Source organism: Trifolium pratense, linkage group LG6 (genome assembly GCF_020283565.1).
Source record: "Trifolium pratense cultivar HEN17-A07 linkage group LG6, ARS_RC_1.1, whole genome shotgun sequence".
Taxonomy (NCBI): Eukaryota; Viridiplantae; Streptophyta; class Magnoliopsida; order Fabales; family Fabaceae; genus Trifolium; species Trifolium pratense.
The window spans coordinates 45201909-45224244 of NC_060064.1; the positions used below are offsets into that span (position 1 = coordinate 45201909).

The 22336-nt window shown below is 30.9% G+C and overlaps 1 protein-coding gene across 1 annotated transcript; it reads left to right on the forward strand.

The window, feature by feature from the left end:
• The first annotated feature begins 327 nt into the window (after nucleotides 1-327).
• Nucleotides 328-3184, forward strand: LOC123889134 (probable WRKY transcription factor 49). The gene is made up of 3 exons (XM_045938358.1): nucleotides 328-693; nucleotides 927-1070; nucleotides 2461-3184. Exons 1-3 carry the CDS (start codon nucleotides 407-409, stop codon nucleotides 2861-2863), a joined length of 834 nt encoding a protein of 277 aa, XP_045794314.1. The 5' UTR covers nucleotides 328-406; the 3' UTR covers nucleotides 2864-3184.
• The last annotated feature ends 19152 nt before the right edge of the window (nucleotides 3185-22336 follow it).

Below are 22336 nucleotides of genomic sequence, written 5' to 3' on the forward strand. Positions count from 1 at the left end.
AACAAAAAATGAAATTTACACTTTGTTCCACTTGCTTGTTTACAGCCAAAAAAAGGGGAAAAAACAAAGAAACTCCATGCAATTGAATGTTTAGGTTCCACATAGTAAGTTGTATGAATAGTAGTAAAAAGGCCGCATTTCAAATTATGAGGCAGTGAAAGATGACACAATTTGCAGTTAACCGACAATATTACAACATTGTTTGGAATAGAAATCTCCAAAAAATGTCAACCTAGAATACATCCAAAAATAAAAACATAGCCACATTGTTTTGTTTTCTTTTAAAAGTCAAGATAGAAGAAACACATACAATACAAACAACCACCACCTCATCTATCTGCTCCACTCTTTTTCCATTCTCATTAGCCTTTTATCTTCACTTTCCTCTCTTTAAAGCCTAATAAATATGATTGAGTACTCATCTATGTCAAAGACAATGATGGAGAAAATAATGACTTCTAATTGGTCAGAACTTTTAAGAGACCTTTTAGTTGATGAGTCTAATTCTCTTCTTATGTTGCCACAAGGGATAGTAAATGAAGTAACCAACACAAGTCATGATGATTTTTCAAAAGACCAAGTCTTTAATAGGTTCATTTCAAATATTTATTCAGGTCCTACCATTTCAGATATTGAAAATGCTTTGTTAGTTACTAACCATAGTAACCACTTTCAACAAAATTCATCAACAAGGTAAGAGCACTACAACATTTTTTTGTTAACTTTCATGGTAATTTTTTATAAGGTTGAGTTTCATGAATTGGACCAACTTGGTCTTCTGAAGTCGTTGAGATCGTTAGATTTAGAAAAAGTATTTTTATTTTTAAATTTAACAGTTCTTACAACTTCTGCACTATAAAGTATATGTAGATGATTTAGTTCGAGTTGGACACGAAATTGATGTGTGTAATTGTGTTTGATTTCAGAGTTTCAATACTGGAAAAGAGTTTGAGTAAGATTGAAAATAAGTATACTTTGAAACTCAAATGCTTTGGCAATGGGATGAGTGATGATGGATATAGGTGGAGGAAGTATGGTCAAAAATCCATTAAAAATAGCCCAAATCCTAGGTAAACTCTTGACTTTCTTCTATATGAAATGTAGTTCTATTTTGCACATTAGCTTGTGAAAAAGATTTAAAGAGTTTCTTAAACCAATCCTTTTAATGCATATATAAAGTACTTTGGAAATAAGTTCACAAAACACATTTTTACTCACCTAGAAATTTAGAGTAAAATTTAATCAACTTGTAGACATGTGATAATTATATTTATAAAATCTCCCAAATTTAATCAACAGGTAGTAACAGGCCAAAAATGATGCATTGTGCAATCCGAGTCGCCCGTTATGATGAAAAAACTTATGGTTTACTAATGGTCTTTTTATATATTGTTCTATCTCAATCAGACGATTAATATTTTTTACGGTAAATTTCAAGATAATTTTGTTATCTTAATTAAAGTGTAAATCGTCAGATTGAGACCGAACAGCTGAAATAGCACAATTAAAGGTCTTTTCTAAATTCATATGAGAAGGTAAGTCCATATAAATTGTAAAAAAGTTGAATTCGTGATCTTAACTTATTTAGTAGAAATATCATATTTTATATGTATGAGTCAAAGTTTCAACCCGGAGATTCAACTTTTTCACCTTAAAAATGTGAAGTACTAACCACTAGGCTACCTGACAAAAAAAGAATATTGTAAATAAGTTTGTCATAATTTAATTCTAAGGCTTCTTTTGCATGAATTGTATGAACTCGATCAGCTATTTTCTCTCTCCATAACAATGATAATCAATAAGCCCCACAATGGTTAATAGGCTTATAGGGTTACTAAATATACTAAGATGCTTATGCTTAGTAATAATTAGTGGGATTTTCACAATCAATTTAAACAAGTGGTACTCTTTGCCTTGGAAAATTTTTTCGGAATGTGTTTCAGAATTTGAACTAAAAAAAACTTCGAAAAACGCATTATGGAGTTTTTATACAAGGACAAAAATGGAAAAACGGGGTAGAAAAGAAACATTGGGTGGGAAGAGAAAAATTCGGTCGGTTTTGTATATCCTTTAAAATGAGTACAAAATGAATCGATGAGATATGTGCAAAAGAATAATGAAAATTTATCTACCATGAAAATGATTTAAAATATCCTTTTTTATTGTTTTAACTTTTTTTTTGTCAAGTAGTCTAATGACTAAAAATTAATCTCTTGAGGTGAATAAGAGAGGGATCCTGAATCTGAATTCTGGCACTCGATATAAAAAAAAATGCAATATCCCTACCAATTAAACTATGTTCATGGATTCAAACTCTTATTTTAACTAATTTGTATACAAAAAATGAAAATAATGTAACAATTATGCCCTTGATTACAAATTAATAAGCGAGTAGATTAATTTCACAGCACAAAATTTATAAGCGAGTTCATTACAAATTTATTGCTATGGAACAAACAGGAGTTACTATAGGTGCACCAACCCAAAGTGTGGTGCTAAGAAGCAAGTTGAGAGATCCATTGAAGACCTTGACACTCTTATAATCACTTATGAAGGACTCCACTTACACTTCACTTATCCATATTTCTTAGTGGGCCAATCTAATTCTAATCCACCAATCAAGAAGTCCAAGCCCACTTCTTCACAAGGCCCAACCCAAGTCCATAAAGCAAATGATGTTCATGAAGGTCAGATTATACAGGAAGCCCATGAAGCCCAAACTAGTGCTTCTTTGGGACTCATACCACCCAATTTATTGGATTCTACACATGACAAGGTCCAAGAAAATTTGACCTCACAAGGATTGCTTGAAGACATGGTGCCACTCATGGTTAGGAACCCCACAAACAATGTTGATACTTGATAGTGATGATTACTTAAAACTTTCATTTTCTTCACAAGCTTCTCCTCAATAAATTTTAAGGGATTATTACAATTTTTATATATCATGTCTTACCAAAAAATAAAATAACACTATATATCATGTAATAGTTTTTTTTTTTTTTTTGAAGGCAATATCATGTGATAGTATAGTTTGAGTTTCCCATGGATGAAGGAAAAGATTGGTTATGTATTTTACTATTTAATTTTTAGGATTAATTATGCATATTTTTTGTCAATATTAGGTGATTAAATATTGTGGAACATGTTACGTGAACTAATAATATTTTAAGTTCTTATCAAAGATATGTTACACAAAACAAAAATTATTTGAAATATGTGAATTTTTGTAAAACAAATAGAATAAAATTTAACACTGAAAATTTAAAGGGACAAAGTTCAAAGGAATTTTTTTTTTTTGGTTCAGTAGTCTAGTGGCTAAACTCACACATTTAAATGTGAAGAAATGTGGAATCATGTATTCGAGCCCTGACGGTAGCTACCATTTGAGCTACACTGACGGGACGTTCAAAGAAAATTTTTTAGAGAGACTTAAAATAAAAGTTTGTATATTTAAGAGAATAAAAGATATATTTAACCTTTATTTTATGTATAATTCATACTCCCTCCGTTTCAATTCAAATTACTTGACGTTTTAGAAAAAAAAATTCAAATTACTTGTCGTTTTGATAATTTAAGGTTATATTTTGTCTATTATACTCTCATGTAAATTCCAAATATTTAGGAGTAGTTTTTGAAACCGAAAAAGATTTAATATATATTTGAAAAACTAAAGTTTTTTATTCTTTTATTTTTTTTGCTACATAAGATATTAATTTTTTTGGTACATAACATATTAATTTTTTTTGGTACATAACATATTAAATTTATTGTAAATAGAAAGTGTGTGCCAAAAAAAATTGCTGAATTAAAATAAGGGTATAATAGGAAAATAAAGTGCAAAAATACACTTTCTTAATTTCTTGTTTTTTTTTTGTAAAACGTCAAGGAATTTGAAACGGGTGGAGTATAATTTATTATTATCCTTTTTAAACCATACTAGCGGGCCAGACAGACACGTTCGTGTCTAACTTATGTAAAAAAAATATGTCTTATGTTATGATAAATTTGTTAATAAAAGATTTTTCCTGCTAAAAAAATTGTGTCTTTTTTGACTAGATTCATTTATCTTTAGAAGAAGAAAAAAACGTAGCTATAAATAACTCAAAAATTCACATTATGTGGCTTAGCTCACTTGGACAATAATTTTAGTTATTTGTTGAATTGTCACTCTCACGTGGAAATTGGATTTCCTAAAGTTGAATTTCCATACAGTTTAGAAGACAAAGTTTTAAAAAATAAATAAAAAAGACTAACTTTGACACTTTGTAATAATTGTACATGAGTTTGGGACCGTAGGAAATTTCAACTGTAGTGGATCCTCACGAGTCTCACCCAATCCTCTATGTACTAATCATCGATCCAACTTTTAGTTAGGGAAGAGATGTTAGGGATTTTAGGACCAAATGGAATAGATTTGGTAAATATGTTTAAGGTACCAATAGCATATTTTTAAGGGGCACAAAAATCTTACATGTGGTAAGTAAAAAAAAAATTACATGTGGATTAATTTATTGTTGGTACGTAACTATATTTTCATTTAATGACCCATAAAGTTAACTTATTTTCAAAATTAACCTTAGAATTTAATTGATAAAAAACAATAAATTAACAACCAAAATTCTTTTCAATAAAACAATTTCAAGTGTGGATTTTGCATATTAAAAAAAAATAAAAAATTCTAGTGTGAATTTTCATGTCAGACAACACATTCCGATTTTTTAACGGTGTTTAATAAAATGCATAAACTATTAGTTTTAACAGGTCTCGATAATATATCAAATTATTTTAAATTTTTTAAACAATTAATATGAATTATCTGTATAATCCAACGGTGGTATATATCATTCATATATATTGTCCTCATCATCATCATCATCATCATCTTACCTATCACTATCTCTTTTTTCTATTACATACCTATCTATCACTATCTTTATTTCCCCCAATTTAAATTTCTAACTTTTTGTAATTAATAATATGGTTGAACGTACGTTAGCCAGGTGAAGCTGGTGTCCTTGAGTTCACATGTTTCATATCTTGGATAGTGATGTGTAAATCATAGCTCTCGCAATCATTTTGCATCACATAGTTAAGATTAGGAGATCGAATTACATGAGTGGTGTAAATATTTACAACTATTATTCAAGTATTGTAAAAAAAAAAAAAAAAACTATTATTCAAGTAATTATGAAGAATATTCAAGAATCAACTAAATATTTTTAACAATTTGTTTACTGAGTTTGAAGTTTTTGGAGAGAGAAAAATAGGGAAATTTTTTTTTAACATTTTTTAAGCAAGTGTTTTATAGAAAATGATGTGTGTGTTTAATAGAAAATGATATGTGTGTGTGTTTATGATTAATATATTTTTTATTTTGAGAATATTATAATATCATGGATTGAATTTGAAAATATATATAAATTCTCCAAAATCTTCCTTCCATGCAATTTTTGAGTTCCATTAAATTAATTAGGTGATTTTTGTATTCTAAAGAAATACTCCATCCGTCCCAAAATATCAGGGAAAATTTGTCAAAGAAAGTTGATGAATTTGGTTAAGAATTTGGACTAAATACATCAATTTTGGTTGACCAATTTTTTCTTATATTTTGGGACGGAGGGAATATGAACCTACAAACTCCTCTCTTTCTAAAGTGTTGGGACATGATGGGTTTACAACCCATATTTTTTAAACATTTTTGAGAGAAAATTGGTGATGATGTGTGGAATCTTGTCCTCACGGCTTTAACCACCGGCGGTATCAAGGCTTTTGTTATGAATTTGAAGGAAAAATGAAACCTACTTTGATGTGTATGTGAAACAAAATTAACGGCAATCAATTAACAAGGAACGAGAATAATAATCACAAACAATAAAACATAGCAACACGATGAACGATATATAAGACAAAAGAAACACACAATATTGTATACCTAGTTTGGTCCAACAATGACCGATGTATGGAGGGAGGGAGGGAGGGAAGGAGGGAGAGAGACCATTAGTTTCACTAATTCAAAGAATTTTGATGCAAAGAGATTCCAAAAACAATTATATGAATTAATCTTCAATCCTAATTCTACCCTTTTTCTAGTGTCCACATGTGGCTAAGAGACTCAACAATTTACTATTCCCAAGGTGGATTCAATAGCCGTTTCCCCAACTCTACAATTATATCAAGAGAAAACTCATTTGTTCTATCTCTAAAACCCTAGCTTTATTGCTAGTGACAAATCCAAATCTCACTCTTACTCTCTTATTTTCTATGCATATAACAACTTCTATTTATAGAAAATTACAAGCCTTACAAATAGGAACAAATTTGGTTTAAAACAAAACAGAATATTGCACATATTTTGGCCAAAAATATGCACATGCACGAGTTGATCTTTTCCTCGAGTTCCAGATTTTGCGATCTTGCATCGGATCAACTACAAGCTACACTGATGCATCTTTTCCTCTGACCTCTTCTAACATTATCATTCACTAGTGCATTATCGATGTTGAATCTTGATTTTAAGGCAAACCTTCTTAGCTTCGATTGTGGAGACATTAATCGTCCTCATTACCAAAGAGAGCAATCCCCATAGATTAAATAATTTCAGACCAATTATCCTCTATAATATCATTTCAAGATGATCACAAATGTTTTGGTTAACTGATTAAGACTTTTCTTGATGACTTGGTTAGCCCTCTTCGGAGCAGTTTTGTCCCAGGTTGAGGTATCAATGGTAATGACATCCTAGCCCACGAGATTGTTTGTTTCATACATCACTCTCAAGCCAAGTAGGGTTCTATTTATATTACGTTTAAAATTGACCTGAAAAAGGCGTATGATAGGTTTAATTGAGACTTCTTGGAGCTCACGCTTCATGATTTTTGTTTCCCTCAGATATCTATATCTCTCATCATGAGTTGTATCTAATCTATCAATTTGGTTGTGCTTTGCAATTGGACTAGAACTGACTATTTACTCCTTCTAGAGATTTACGCCAAGGAGATTTGATATCCCCTTACATATTTGTTCTTTGTATATGGAGAAACTCTCACTTGATATTCAATAGAAAGTCTTAAATGAGATATGGAAACCTTTCCAGAAGGGTGGCCCACACCTCTCTCATATTTTATTTGCTTATGAAGTTCTTTTATTTTGCGAAGCTAGTGTTGAATAGGTCAAAGTTGTTATGGATACTTTGGAGGAGTTTTGTAATTCTTCAGGCTTAATGATGAATACCTTGAAGTTTAAAGCTATGTGCTCTAGGATGGTTCATGGGAAGAGAAAGCGTCAAATACAAGACATTTTAGCTGTTAGATTTTTGGCGGACCTAGGACATTATCCTGGGGTTTTCCTCCCCTAAAGGTCGAGGTTTCTCAAAATATCTATAATGATATTGTTGACAAAGTGTTAAAGAAGATAGCTTCATGGAAAGGTAATCTATTGAATAAAATAGAAAGAGCTTGCCTAGTAAAGTCTATTACAACATCAATCCCAATTTATACCATGCAACTTCATTATCATCCATAATAATGTTTCTAACAGGCTCACTACAAGAAAACAAGACTTTGTGATGGGACAAAAACCCTCAGCCAAAGTGCACAAAATAATAGCTCTCGTTGATAAATTTAGTGGCGGCCCAAAACTCCCTGAAACAAAAAGTAGACCATTTACTGGCGGCCTGAACCACCACAACGCGAAAAAAGGATTCTCCAACTTACTGACGGCATGCTACAAAGATGTACGAGTGCAGCTTTTTCATTACCGGCGGCCAAAGCCGCCACAAAGTTTTTAATCTTTGTATAACATTTACGATATCATTTCAAGTTATTTTATCAATTAACGACTAGTAATTTGTGTGTCATTTCGGATGAAATTTCTAAATTTTGTTATTAATATTGTTCAAATTGATATCTTTAATTTTGATTTGGAATTAATGATTATATAATAATGTTACCCGACCCATGTGAATGCACGGGTCTTTTACTATTTTTAAAGAGAGCGATGACGGGGATACCATGAGTAGTCCAAAATCAATGTAGAGTATTGATATGGATATTCAGTGGCACCATCTACGTGTTGGAGGCAATCTCAAACCTCGAAACCTGCAAATCTCAACAGATTTGAAAACTCAGAGGATGAGAATGCCCACCAAACCTACAGTCTACGGAAACATATGCCAACACAGAAGCGAACCAAAAGGCATAAACTCCCTGCAAAACAGCAAGCCACAAAAACTTTGACCTCTTAAGGCCGGGAATGAACTGACTACCAACAAGGACCAATTCACTTACCCACCCCCTACAACGAATCGCAGCAAACATACGACTCTTTGGAGCCAACAACACAACCACGAACCAAAAACCCATAAATGTAAAGAGCACCAACGATGATGACTTCACCGACGATGATGTGACTGGCGAGCAACAACCACATACGCTGTCACGAGCAGAACCACCAAGAACCCAAAAAACCGCGTGACCCAAGGATCCAAATCAAGCAGGAACAAACTTTTAAAATAAAATATCACTACTTATTATAATAAAAAAAAATACAAGTGTACTAAACCCCCGGCCTTCAAGGGAATTCTTGGATCTTTGTTAGAAACAAAAATTATTTACATACAAAGACATGCACTATATGCTCTCATGGATCATGATTAGTGTTTTGTTTTACTTTGTGTCTTGGGTTCTCTATTATTGGTTTTTTCAGTGCAAATAGGGACATATACCCTGCCATCATTTGCCACGTTTCGCTCTCACATTGAAGACTTTACATTTTCACATTAAAAATTTCATCTCCTTGCCCAAATTGTACATTAATCAACATTTTTTAGTCAAAATTAGTTTCTGAACTTTGCACAAGAAAATAAAAAACAAAAGCTATATCAATTACATGATGTGTAAACTTGGAAATCTAGGAGCTTACTAGATGCTCAAGGTCAATGTGAAAGTAAAATATTAGTTGTTTTGTCATGGCATTTTTTGTGATTATATTTAATTGCTTTCTACATCACACTTTGTATCCTTCTTTGTTGTAGCTTTCTGAGTTAATCAACTTTTCCTTTTTCCCAAGCAATAAGGGGTAAATTTTTCCAAAAAGAAGCATATAGAGCTATATATTAATGGCATTTTTATATGTTAATGTTTTTTTAATAAAAAAAAATCCTTCAAATGAAACCAAAAATAGAATCAAATGAATTGAAGGTGACATATCAACTATTTTGTACATATGCAAAGATAATACCAAATGATATTTATAATGTTTTGTCAAATCAAGTTTTATAAAATCAAATATACAAAATGAAGAGACTACATAAAAATTAAAAGTCTTCATAATGAAACAAAGTAAACGTTCCATTGTCTTGATCAATGGTGATCTAGTCTACAACCCAATGAGTTTTAACTTTTAGTAGTTCTTGTTTTTTTTGGTATTTTTCATGACCAAGAATCAAATTCGGTATTTTAAAGTTTACAACACTCATATACTATGTACACGAATCACTTGTATATTAGACATGGTAACTTTTTTTCCTACAATAGTTTTGTAGTTTTTTTCTTTTTGTTTTTATAGATTCTCTCAATTTATGATAATTAAAATCGAGATATGTCAGATTTAAATATGATTATTTTTAATATTTAGAATTCAAACTTTAATTCGTCATAATGTATGAGTTTATTTCCTTCCAGTACACTCAACTCCAATTGTAAAATGTCCATACTGTAAGTTATAGTTTTCACATTCATGTTTACTTACTAGAAAACTATCTGTTCATAAGGATCTTGGAATATATGATTCTCACATGATAAAGACTTTAAATGACATACCTTCATCCATGATGACAAAAAGTTGAGTAGTAACAATAATCCTATGATTCCCGATCTATCTCTTTCTCGTCCGTTCTTTCTCATACCCCTCTTGATGATAATATGGTAGAGAAATTAATGTATTATATAAAAAGCTTAGATTAAGTAATTGCCATGATGAGAGCCAACCCAAGTGGATAGAATAATTAAAGGAACGAAATATGGCAATGAAGCTTTCAAACAGCCTCAAAATGAGCAAGCACACATCCCACCACAGTATATATATTGATAAAAACAAAACTATCTTCTTCTTTTCTGTCGAGTAATCTTTCGCCAGAAAATGAACAAGTTTGTAAGTTCAGGGTTTGAATTTTGATCCCTATATATTATAATGTTTATACCAAGTAAATTATGCTCACAGATATATAAAAAACAAAAGTATCTTCTCTAAACATTTTATGGATTTATCAATGACAAAAAAGCATCACAAATTATTGGTCTAACTAGGTTTTGTTTTTAGTCGAACGTATATACCCCTAACTATATATGTGGATAGAAATATTTCAATACATCATTATTTGCAATACAACTATGATGCCAAAAACTTATATTCGCTCTCAATCCGATTTTGTGCCTAATGGTCTTTGAGAACCACATAACACACACCCCCATTAAAAGAGAAAAATATTTATATGCTCATAAGTGTTTAATTACTACTATATTTGGTCACCATCACGTAAAAATACACATACTTTAATTATTCAAAAAATATAAACTACTTAATTATATTTTTTTTCTACTTTTTATGAATTATGTGTGAGATTATGTCCAACCAAAATTTTCTAGTTGAAATAATCCAACAACATCATGTCACCAAAATGACTATTTGATATCGCGTGCAAACATTGTATTCGAATGCATAATTCATTCAAATCATAGATAGGAGGGTCCGTGTATAGTTTGGAATATCAATTGATGTATTGGTCCATGCATGGGCCAATTTTTTCAATTGTTATATTAGAGATCAATTGTAGTTTTAAATAGTAGGCACAAGTTGTATCAATATTTAAAGTTATTAATTTGGCAAGTGAAGAGAGTTCTTAGCAAACATTGAGGTAATATATATAAGAAAAGATTATTTTTTTGATTCATTGTAAAGTTGATAATGTATCTAGACAACATTTTAGTCTAAATATATCAATTTTATAATGAATCTAAGAAGTAAATTTTATCTTATATATAGGACCGGAGGGAGTATTAGGTGAAAAAGAGTATGAGGAACAAATGTAGTAATTAATATAAATAATAATAATCAATATAAAAATTGCTAACATATAGTACTTATATATATTTCTTGTTTTCCTTTTTAGATCTTAATTTTTATCATTTCATATAGATAGCTTTTTTCACCTATGGACTATAGTTTTTCTTTTACTGTAACTATATTTAGTTATATAAACTCGGCTTTCTGATTATTCGCTTCCAATGAATATTAAATATTCAAAAAAGTAAAATAAATAACAAGGATTAAAAGACATGGCAGATTGTCCCTGTTAGCTTAGCTTAATTGATAGGGATATCAACATTTTATATGCAGACATCGGGGTTAAAATCTCGAACACTCCACTTATCAATCTTTAAATGTGCAATTTCAAGTTATTAGGCTACCTGACAAAAAAAAAAGACATGGCAGATTTTGCATTGGGATGATATTTTTTTCAATTATATTTTTGTTGACTATTTTTTTCAATTAATTAAATATTGAGTAAATAAATAATTCATCTCCTCAAATTATAGGGGTCCTAAATTTACTCTCTTAAAATTTGTAAATAGAAAAATATTATTTTGAACGACATCAGACAACTATTAATTTTTTCTTTAATTTGTAATTACATAATTAGATTGACAATAAGTGATATAATTTAGAAATTAATTCAATAGTGTAAGTGATATAATTCCTGAACTAACTTGTTTGTAAGCTGTACAATTTAGAGATTAATTTGATAAAAAAAATGAAATACAAGATTTTTTGACAAATAGATAAAATGACAAGAGTCGCTAAAAATTTACACAAACACACAAGTGAATGAATTTGGATTCATATCCTAATCACAACTTCAAATTTAATAATTTTGATATTTTTATCGAATAAAAACTAAATACAAGTTAATAATAGAAATATCAAATCACATGACATAATTCAAAACATGAGTATAGCTGTCAAATGATCCAAGCGTTCACACACCAAACTTAGTAAAAGAGTTTAGGTTGCTTTATTGCAGCATATAAGGACGGTGTTTGGTTAAGACCAAAATAAGTAGCTAGGCAGAGTATCAACCAAAAAAAAAAGTAGCTAAGCAGAGTTACATTATGTCAATCTAATTATGTAATTACAAATTAAAGAAAAGATTAATATCACTTATTGTCAATCTAATTATGTAATTACAAATTAAAGAAAAGATTATCAAAATTTTCATTTTGTAACCAAAAAAAATTAAAGAAAAGATTAATAGTTGTCTGATGTCGTTCAAAAAAGTAGCTAAGCAGTGATACAATTCCTACGAACATTTTTAGATACAAATTCACTAATAATTGTTTCTATACGTTCTCATACTTTTTATATGAAGAATACTCTCATATTTTTTGTATTTTTATTCATGACTCTGTTGCTCTATTTATAGAGCTAAATTGTAATAAATATATATATTTCTAAATCATATATATTTATAAAAGAAGCAAATCTTATAAAAGATTCTAAACAAAAATATGTTTTTGACACATACAAAACAAAAATATAAAAAATAACTTTCTAATAATTTATTATTGTAAATATAATTGTAACATATATTTAAATTTAAAATCTTCACAAGATATTTAGACATATTATTTTAAATTTTCACAAGAATTTTGATATTTATTTATTGGAAAAAACTAAACTGTGCCCAAAAAAGAAAATATTTTATCATAATTAATGTATTTACTTTACTTTTTAAATTTGATCACAAATTAATTACACAAAATTTAAGAGAATATTTTTACTCTTGGATTTTTAACATGTGCCTTTAGGACATGTTAGCAAGACCCTTATTTATTTTATATTATTGACCTATATAATATATATACCCCTAAAAAAAATTGGGGGCCCTAATATTTGGGGCCTAGGGTCGTCGCCCCCTCAAATACGACATTGTATCTAGCTTAAATATAAGTTAGATATATTAGTTTTTCAATGAATCTAAAAAGCAATTGCTGATAAAAAACAACTTTTGATCAAATTTCGTTGCATAGTTACTATATAATTTTTTTTTTCCTTATAAATAATAATGATGGCTTTTGTAGGTTATAACATGTGTACCTTTCATTGTAGGACTCATGTTTCATATATAATTGCAAGCAGTATTATAATCACCATATTACAAACATGTTAGATTACGTTAGATTTTGGCAGATTTTAATAATATCACTAACTAACTTACATATTACAATCCATTATTAGTTGTACTTTTAATTCCTAGCTAGCTACCACACAAAAAATTAATGATTAAAAGAAATTTATATGATTTGGATCATATAAAATTCGGATGAGAGAAAAATAAATATAGACCTTAGAAAAATAAATAGTACAAACCACTCTTTTTATGTGGACTCATTGTGTGCGTGGGATTTCAATTCCAACCGTTCGGGATATGGGCTTAACCGAAAAATGACGCGGGACACATCTCGCTAAGCGAAAATCACACTTATTTATTATAATAAAAAAGAAAAAAAATGATTTAGAGGAGTGATTCCAGACCAAAATTAACCTTACATCACCCCTCTCCGATAGACCAAAGAAAAAAAAAAGGTAGTGACAACTAGGGTTAGAAGAGAAGACCTTGAGTCGTACCTTGATCAACACTTATATAAGGCATTTTTGACAATGTGGCAAAAGAAAATTGAATTTGTTAGGAAAATAATAATATCTGAATTAATTAAATAATTATTTAAAAAGTTAGAAGGTAAATGTGAACCAGCTGTCTAGATCCAAAAATTATTGTACTCCATCACTCTCCTTAGAAATTTGATATTTTCACGTTTGCAAGGTTGATGAGTTCTTTGGCAATTTAATTTAGTTGACCTTTTTAGGTGATAGTGATGCAACAGCAGAAGGTGAGGTCCGGTAAGTAAGGGGCGGCATTTCATGAGGTGTATTATATGAGATGTTGAAATTGATGACTTATAACTAATGGATGGATTACTAAGATATTTTTTATGTCAATTAGAATATAATGACTTGACAAAAAAAAAATATAATGAAATGATCCATAGTGCAATGGTTTGTGATAAGATATTTGAACTCCTTAAATAAGTAACTAATAGTTCGATTTTTATATTTTATGTATAGAGAATATTTGCTCGAAAAGAAAAAACACATCTACCCAAGAGTATTTAAATGACGCGGGTTTCTTCTAACTTAATCAATGTTTTGGGTTTGATCTTTTACTTGGGCAATGGGCATGCAACAGTGTTAAAATTCTCGGAAAAAATTTATCATCCATTTAAACCCCACAAGACTCGAGGAAAAATACAATCGTAGAAGTTGAGATCCATAAACTTAAAGTAGAGAGAAGACGGAGACATATGCCCTAATATTAGATTAATAAAAGTTTTGTTTATTAAGAGAATGCCACTTGAGATTTTCTTCGATGAGAAAAATATGGATTTTCAACCAACGACAATGATTTTTCCAATTCACTTTGAATGATATAATGAGCCTTTAAACAAGAAGAGTCAAATGTCTTCAATAACATAAAATAGCACAAAAATTAGAGAAATCTTGATGCAGATGGTTGAAACACTTTATCCAACTCAAAATCCACATTGATAAATTGCTAATTACATTTACATACCCAATTCATAGCAAGTAAACGATTATATTTTTATTTTTTTTATCTTCATCTACTAAACAAAGAGGTGTATTTGATCCAATTTTTTAGCTAGCATAAAACATGTGTTTTATTAGGGAGAGTTCGTCACTCATTTGAATCTCACCAAATTCGAGGAATTAATCTTTATAATTGCGCGCAAATGATATCTAATTTACGCAAGAAAAAAAGAAGTGTTGTGATCTTTGAAGGCACAAAGCAGTCCCAATTAAGTTGTCTATAAATAGTAAGAGAATACTTTAATTTCAGTCAAATTTTTGGACCCTAAAGCTCTCAAACTTAAGAACACCAATTTAATTAGTCCAAAATATTGTCACACTCCATTGAAACCGTGCAATTATTATTTTTTCTTACCATATTATAGAAATATATATAAAGTTTACACCGCCGTTTTGCGATGACTAATTTTTTTCATACAATATATGGGACATACAAGGTGTGTTTTATCCTTCCAACCAATATTTTTTCATATACATCAGTTAAAAATCAGCACATGACCACTTATTTAAGAAGTCCAACTCACTTACATGACACGAGTCTCTTCCAGCTTAATCAAGGTTCTGGGTTCGATCTCTTCCAGCATCATTCTATTGTTAATAAATTTTAAAATATATATTACAAAGACCATTTGGAGGAAAATTATTTAACTATACAAAAAATAAAAACTAGTTCAAGGCAAGAAAACAACATGTAACATTGTATATAGCTAGGGACCATTAGAGCTAGACAATGATTTTCTCGTGATGGTAAAGGAAATAAACCCGTGTGTGGCTCATGAATCATCATTACTTTTCAAGCATTTAACCCAAATCATTTACCCACCACCGGCCACCGGCCATATGCAAAATCTACATGAGGTCGTCTGTTTGAAGTTTATTTTTGAGTTAATAAGAAATACTAACTTATATAAATAAATAAGTTTTTATATATTAGTATAAATTTTTTTAAGATATATAGTTTATAAGAAAATAATTTATAAAGATAAAAAAAAATTTAGTAAAAACTTATAAATTAACATAAAACTTTATTTTTATAAGTTCAAAAATAAACTAAATTCAAACAGATCCCTAATACAACTGGTGGTAAAAACACAGATTAAGGTCTCGTTTGGATTAACTTATTTTTGAATTTATGCAAATAGCTTATGCAATATAAATTAGGTTTTATGCTATTTTATAAGTTCACACTAGTGAAAATTGTATTTTTATAAGCTATTTTATCATAAACTACATTGACAAATTTATAATAATACATAAAAGCTGTATAAGTTGTTTACCTAAATTAAAAAATAAGTTAATTCAAGCTAGCGCTAATTATTCAACTGAGTTTGAGTGGGAGTCTTCCTAGTATTTTAGAAGAGGTAAATATTTTGTTAAGTATTTTTTTAAGTCTTAAGGTATTTCTGGCATTGAATTGTGACATCCGCTCCTCTCACCCTAAAAATTTAGAGGCATGTTGCATAGGAACACATATTTTGCCTAAACATACATAGAGGTGAAATATTTACATGCGATATATATTAAGTACGAGTTAAGTTTTATATTGATTGGAAGAGTAAATGTTAAACATATAAGTAAGAAGACGGATCGATAAACCTAATGTCTTAAGGTTTTGGAGCATGGTATCAAAAGTCACTTGCGTGGTTGTTCAGTGATCAATGTGCCTATCCAACAAAATAAGACTCTCTCCTCACGGCTCAAACAATGATATCAAATTAGTTTAGTTCAAGCGAACAATAAGTGAGTTGTGTCTAACAAAATAGATTAAACTTCAAGTCACTAGGTTTGGTTCTGATGGTGGGGGGTTTGGGTAGTATGTTATAAGTTCTGGGTTCGATTATCAGCTCATTATAAACAAAATAAAAAAAAATAGATTAAACTTCTATACGCAGTTTTTTTTTTTTGAAATAAAAACTCTATACATAGTTAATAAAAGTTAAAATCATAAATTAAAGATTTGTTCGCAATTAGAATTTAACATGTCTAGAATAAAATTATATCTAGATGAAGTAACTTATGGAAGAAATATAGGCCGGCCCTAATTTTCTAGAGAGAAAATCTCATCTTTCTCTCTAAGTTTTCTTCTTCTTTCATCAAAAAGGGAGTGATTTTGGGTCTTTTTCGACTCAAAATCACCCTTTTGCATTTTTTTTCTATTTGCTTTAATCTAAATAAGTGGTTTTCACTTTTTTTTTTGTGTGTATTTTTTTGTGATTTCGTCGTCCCGTCTTTGTGCGGTGTTTGTATTCCCGTCTTGTTGCGGTGTTCGTTTGATTTTGATTGAATTGGTAGATCAACCTCGGTCAACTACTGATTCACACGGTGATTAAGTTCGTCAACGATGCAGATCCGGAGGTATAGGTATTTCGGTTACTTTAATTTTATCACATTATTTGTAGGCATGAATATGCCGTTTTATTCTATTAACTTGGATGCTGTGAGTTTGTTCGCAGATTCATCCTTTTCGTTCTTAGCAGTATTGAATTTGTACTTGAATATGATATATTTTACCAATTTGAATGAATATATTTTATTTTAATAAAAAAAAAAGAAAAAAAAAGTACATCTTTCGCATGCAAGAGAGAAAAAGAAAACAAAAGTTTAATCATCATTGGTAAAATAATTGCCAAAACCGTAACTTTTGTCCTTAATTTAAAAGAGAAGGCCTTATTAGCTGTAAGGTACTTGTTACAACTTATGTCCTCTTACGTACACCAAGAGAATCCAGAAAAGTCCAGATGAATGGTCATGCAACAAACAAGCACTATCTATACCATAGTGACCAAAATACCCCAAAATATCTTAGCTCAAATGCTTCTTTTAACAAAGTTCATTCAAATTCACCACCCTAAATTAGTAAGGTTTTGTTGTTATCGGTGTTAAAATCAAGCTGTATACAACTTAGGGTGTACAAAATGTTGTCATCAACATGTACTTAGGTAAAAAAGAGTCCTACACGTTAAAGGGTAAATGCCCTTTTCATTGATGATCAAAAAATGTTGAGATTTGATTTTGACCAAGTGTTATTTTGGTTTTTAGGCTAGAAAATTTGTGGACAAAAGTTGAGATCCATGATGCAACATTATTATTTTGTGGTTTATAATGGTAGATGATGCAACATTATTAATAAGAATGTGATTTTATTGCAACTGTGGGAAGTTAATGAATACCACGCACATGAGCATTTGATAAGCATAGCGAAAAATGAAGTTAAAGATAAAATTAATTAAAAATGTAATTTTTTTTTTATATTTTTAGATTATTGAATATACAAATTTTAAATAAAATTTTCTTGTTTTTATTACTACCTGTCAATAATCAAATGATTCAAACAATAAGAATTTTTTTTTTGAAAAAACCAAAATGAGATAAATATATAAAAATTTCGTTAGCACAAGATGTGCTAAAAGAGACTAAAGAATGTTACATGAGTCACAATACGAAAACAAAAAAATCATACAAGACCCAAACAAAACATAGGACTAGACCACCAACTATGGCAGTTTAAAGCTAAAGTGTTACTCGTCGCTTTCAACCACCTATAAGAAAAAGTCTTGATCTTGTCCAACATCTGATATATAGAATTTGTTGAGCCGCTAAACAATTTGTGATTACGTTCATTCCACACAACCCACACACAAGCAAGCCATATGAGTTGCATGAAGGAACGTCGAGCACGGAGACCATCCGCTGATGTAGTGAACTGAACAAAATGATCTGAAAAGGGTCTGAGCTGTCACCGGTGAGGAGTCAATCCAAGAGCTAATAAGAGACCAAATACCACCAAAAGTACTACAAGAAAGGAACAAGTGTTGAGCCGATTCAACCTCTCCACAATCTGATACGCAAAAATGAGCCGCCGAGGATAAAATACGTCAAGAGATCAAATTTGATCTGGTGGGTAACCTGTCTCGCAAAAAGTCGCAAAGCAAAGGTGAAAACCTTCAGAGGAACCTGAGAATGCCAAATGAGACCTGCCGCAGCATCCAAAGAAACTGTATCTTGAGCTGTCAAGAGCTGGTATGCACCACGAACAGTATAGCCTATATCCGGATCAGGCCGCCAGTGCCACCTATCCTGAAGATGATCCTACAAGGAGATATTAAGAAGTAAAGTCTGACACTCCCCCAACATCTCCTCCTCCCATGCCCTCAACTGACGCCGCCACGCCCACGCTTCCACACCTGCCCCACACCCTAACGAGAACATTCCAGCCACTGAAGCCGATTTGTTCTCCGCCAAATCAAACAACCTCCTAAACCGCTCACACAAAGGTCTCCCATCCACTCAGGGATCAATCCAGAAGAAAGTATCAGACCCATCCCCCACCTGTTTCGAAATGTTCTCCCCAAACCACCCTCCCCTTACCTCACCTACCCAATCTCGAATACGTACTATCTCCCTCCACCACGATGACCCTCTAGACCCTCCCTCTCACAATCTGCCTCTCTCCACTCCATAACGGGCTGCCAAAACGTGAAACCACAAACCCTCTCTATCCACCAACATCCTCCAACACCACTTGCCTAACAAAGCCAAGTTAAACTCTCTCAACTGCCTAACCCTCACACTTCTTTCGTAAACAAACAGTTTTCCAGTTGATCCAAGATGTTTTCCTAAAGTCCTCACATCCCCCCAAAAAAATTTAATCAAAATAGATTAAATAGAAGAAATAGTACCTGAGGGAGCATTGAAGAAGGAAGGAGCATAGACAGGCAGAGAGGTCAAAACGAATTTAAGCAAAACTAGTCGACCGCCAAAAGAAAGAAAGCGACTTCTCCAACCAGATAGACGATGCTTCAAACGATCCACCACCGGTTCCCAAAAATTCAAACGCCTCGGATCATCCCCAATGAGAAGGCCCAAATAAAGGAAAGAGATATTACCCACTTTAATGTTTGAGTATATTATAGGCTTGAGTTGAGTTCCATAATCAACTCTATTATAAATTTTTTAAAAAAATATTATTCTTACACGTGGCACCTAAAACAGCCACTTCCACTAAATGCAACGTGTAACAATAACAATCAATTTTAAATATCAGAAGACTGTGCATTGAAGTTTTGATAATACCTGTACGCAATTTTATTAAGAAACCTCGCCAAGATACTTTTTTCCAAAAAATTATTAAAATTCCATAAACATCCCGGTACTATAGCATTTAGTTGGATAACAGTATCTCATAATCTTTGTCTAATTTTAATGTAATGTCATATGTTGTTATAAAGAATTTACGTTAAAATTATTATTATTAGGAAATTATTGTCTAATTATTGTTGTTATAAAGAATTTACGTTAAAATCATATGTTGGATAACAGTATCTCATAATCTTTGTCTAATCTTTGTAAAATTATTGTTAATTTCAAAGTTTAAACAAAAAAAAGAAAGTCAAATCATGTATTGTTCCCAAGATTGGTGTGGAACAAGATTGCATCACAATAGATTGGTGTGGAACATGGTCACCAAATCTAAATAGATTTGGAGGGTGCTATAAACCTTATTGTTATTTGACTATCAGTTGCATTATAACTGATGATCCAATCATCTGATGCAAATCGGCTGACAACTAAATTAGTTGTTGGTTGACGGATAAACTTTGCAACCAAGTTTATGTGGGTTTCGAGGTTGTGCATGAATATATTCCCTTAATAATATCGTTATGGATCACTAAAAAAAAGTGTGTTTGTAGCGTCAAAAATTTAGCGTCGGCCACGACACTGACGCTATTAGCGTCACAGTTATGGCGGTTGAATGGACGCAAGTGTTTTTTTCCATCTAATTTTAATTTTAAAATATCCATTAAATATAGCATCCATTCAAGCTGACTTTAACGCGAAGCAAAACAAAACCAAAATATTTAACACGTCTTAGCATCCGCCATTATTGGACTCAAATGGTTTATATTTAATTTTTTATAATTTTTATAATGAATTTTGCTAAGCAACTAAACTCAAACCACTTTACCCTTTCTCATCTCAGCCTACGAGATATAGTCATTTATAGAGGGTGAGGATTGTCTCCCGTGAACTTTTCATTGGATTTCCTCAAGTGTGATCTATCCACCTTTAATTCTATTTTTTAATAATTAAAATTGTAATTGGTGAAAAAAAGAAAGGGTTGAGATTTCACTAGAAAAAAGTCATGGGAGAGAATCCATTCCCCTATACCTATAGAAGTGGTGTTAGATGCATAATTATATAGTGTAATATAGTAGTTAGTGGCTAAAAAATGTGACAAGCAATGTTAGTGTAAATATCTCATTATAAACATCTATTCAAGACACTCAATCAATCAAACAAGTTTTTACACATATATTTATCTTTCCTCTACCCATTTCTTTAAATTTTTATGTCTTTTTACATGGTGATTCGCCCTTCAATGCACTCTTTGAATAGTCTAGAAAATCCCAACTAAAAAATAAAGATTTTTTCAATATAATCGCTCAATCAAAAGAGGGTTGTCTTATGTAAATTAACATACATAATTTTTTATTTTTTTTTGACGAATCATACATAGATATCATTTTATCAGTTGAACAAATAACATATTAAACAAATAATGGCTAATCAACTGATTACATGACTAATAGGCTAAACACCAAATGCAGGACAACACTATCAATTTGGATTCTCTTATTTTCTTTTATGTTGGTCATATTATAGTAATCTTAGTCATTTATTTTTCTTTCTTTTACATGTTTATTTGTTCTTTATGATTTACCAAACATTAAAATAAAAGACGATAAAATGAGAAAAAATTGAAGAGATTCAAATCCGTTTATTTATTATACACATTTGTTTTTTCACTAAACTAGATAGTTATTATGTTTCTCTTCATATTAAAATAAAAAAAGGCAAAATGAGAAAAAATTGAAGAGATTCAAATCCGTTTATTTATGTATTATTTTTGCCAACTACACAGTAGAGATAGTACATTTTACCAAGGTTGTCAGAACCGGACCGGTCATCGAACCGGCGAGCTCACCGGTTCAAGGTTCAATTGGTCGGACCGGGTTCAATCGGGGTCGAACCGTTTTTAATTAAATATATATTTTAATTAATATATAAATAAATATACATGAATAATTGCTCAATATTTCATAATTTCACACATTAAAAGACAAAATATCACAAGTCAAAATAAAATAAAATTTATAATTCAAACCAAATGAAAAATAGATGAAAAACAAAAACATTTCCTATTCCTACGACGTCGATTTTTTATTTTTTTAAAAAAAATTAAAACGACATCGTTTTGGCCTTTTTTTTTAAAAAAAATCTGAAAACCGCTTGAACCGCCCGACCGGTTCGCCGGTTCGACCCGGTCTAACCCCGGTTCACACGTTTTTTTGCCGGTCGGTTTCCTATCCGTTTTTTGCTCAAGACCGAACCGTTTTCATGACCGGTTCACGGTCCGACCGGCCGGTCCGGTCCGGTCCGGTTTTGATAACCTTGCATTTTACAATTAATACTCTCTAATGTGTGAACTAGACTTTGGTTCTTTGTATGATGTATCCAATGTGAAAAGAAAACAAAATAATAAAATAAAAAACTTGTGACGAATGTAAATTTGCTGTCACTATCTTAGCTAAATAAAAAATCAAAATAATCA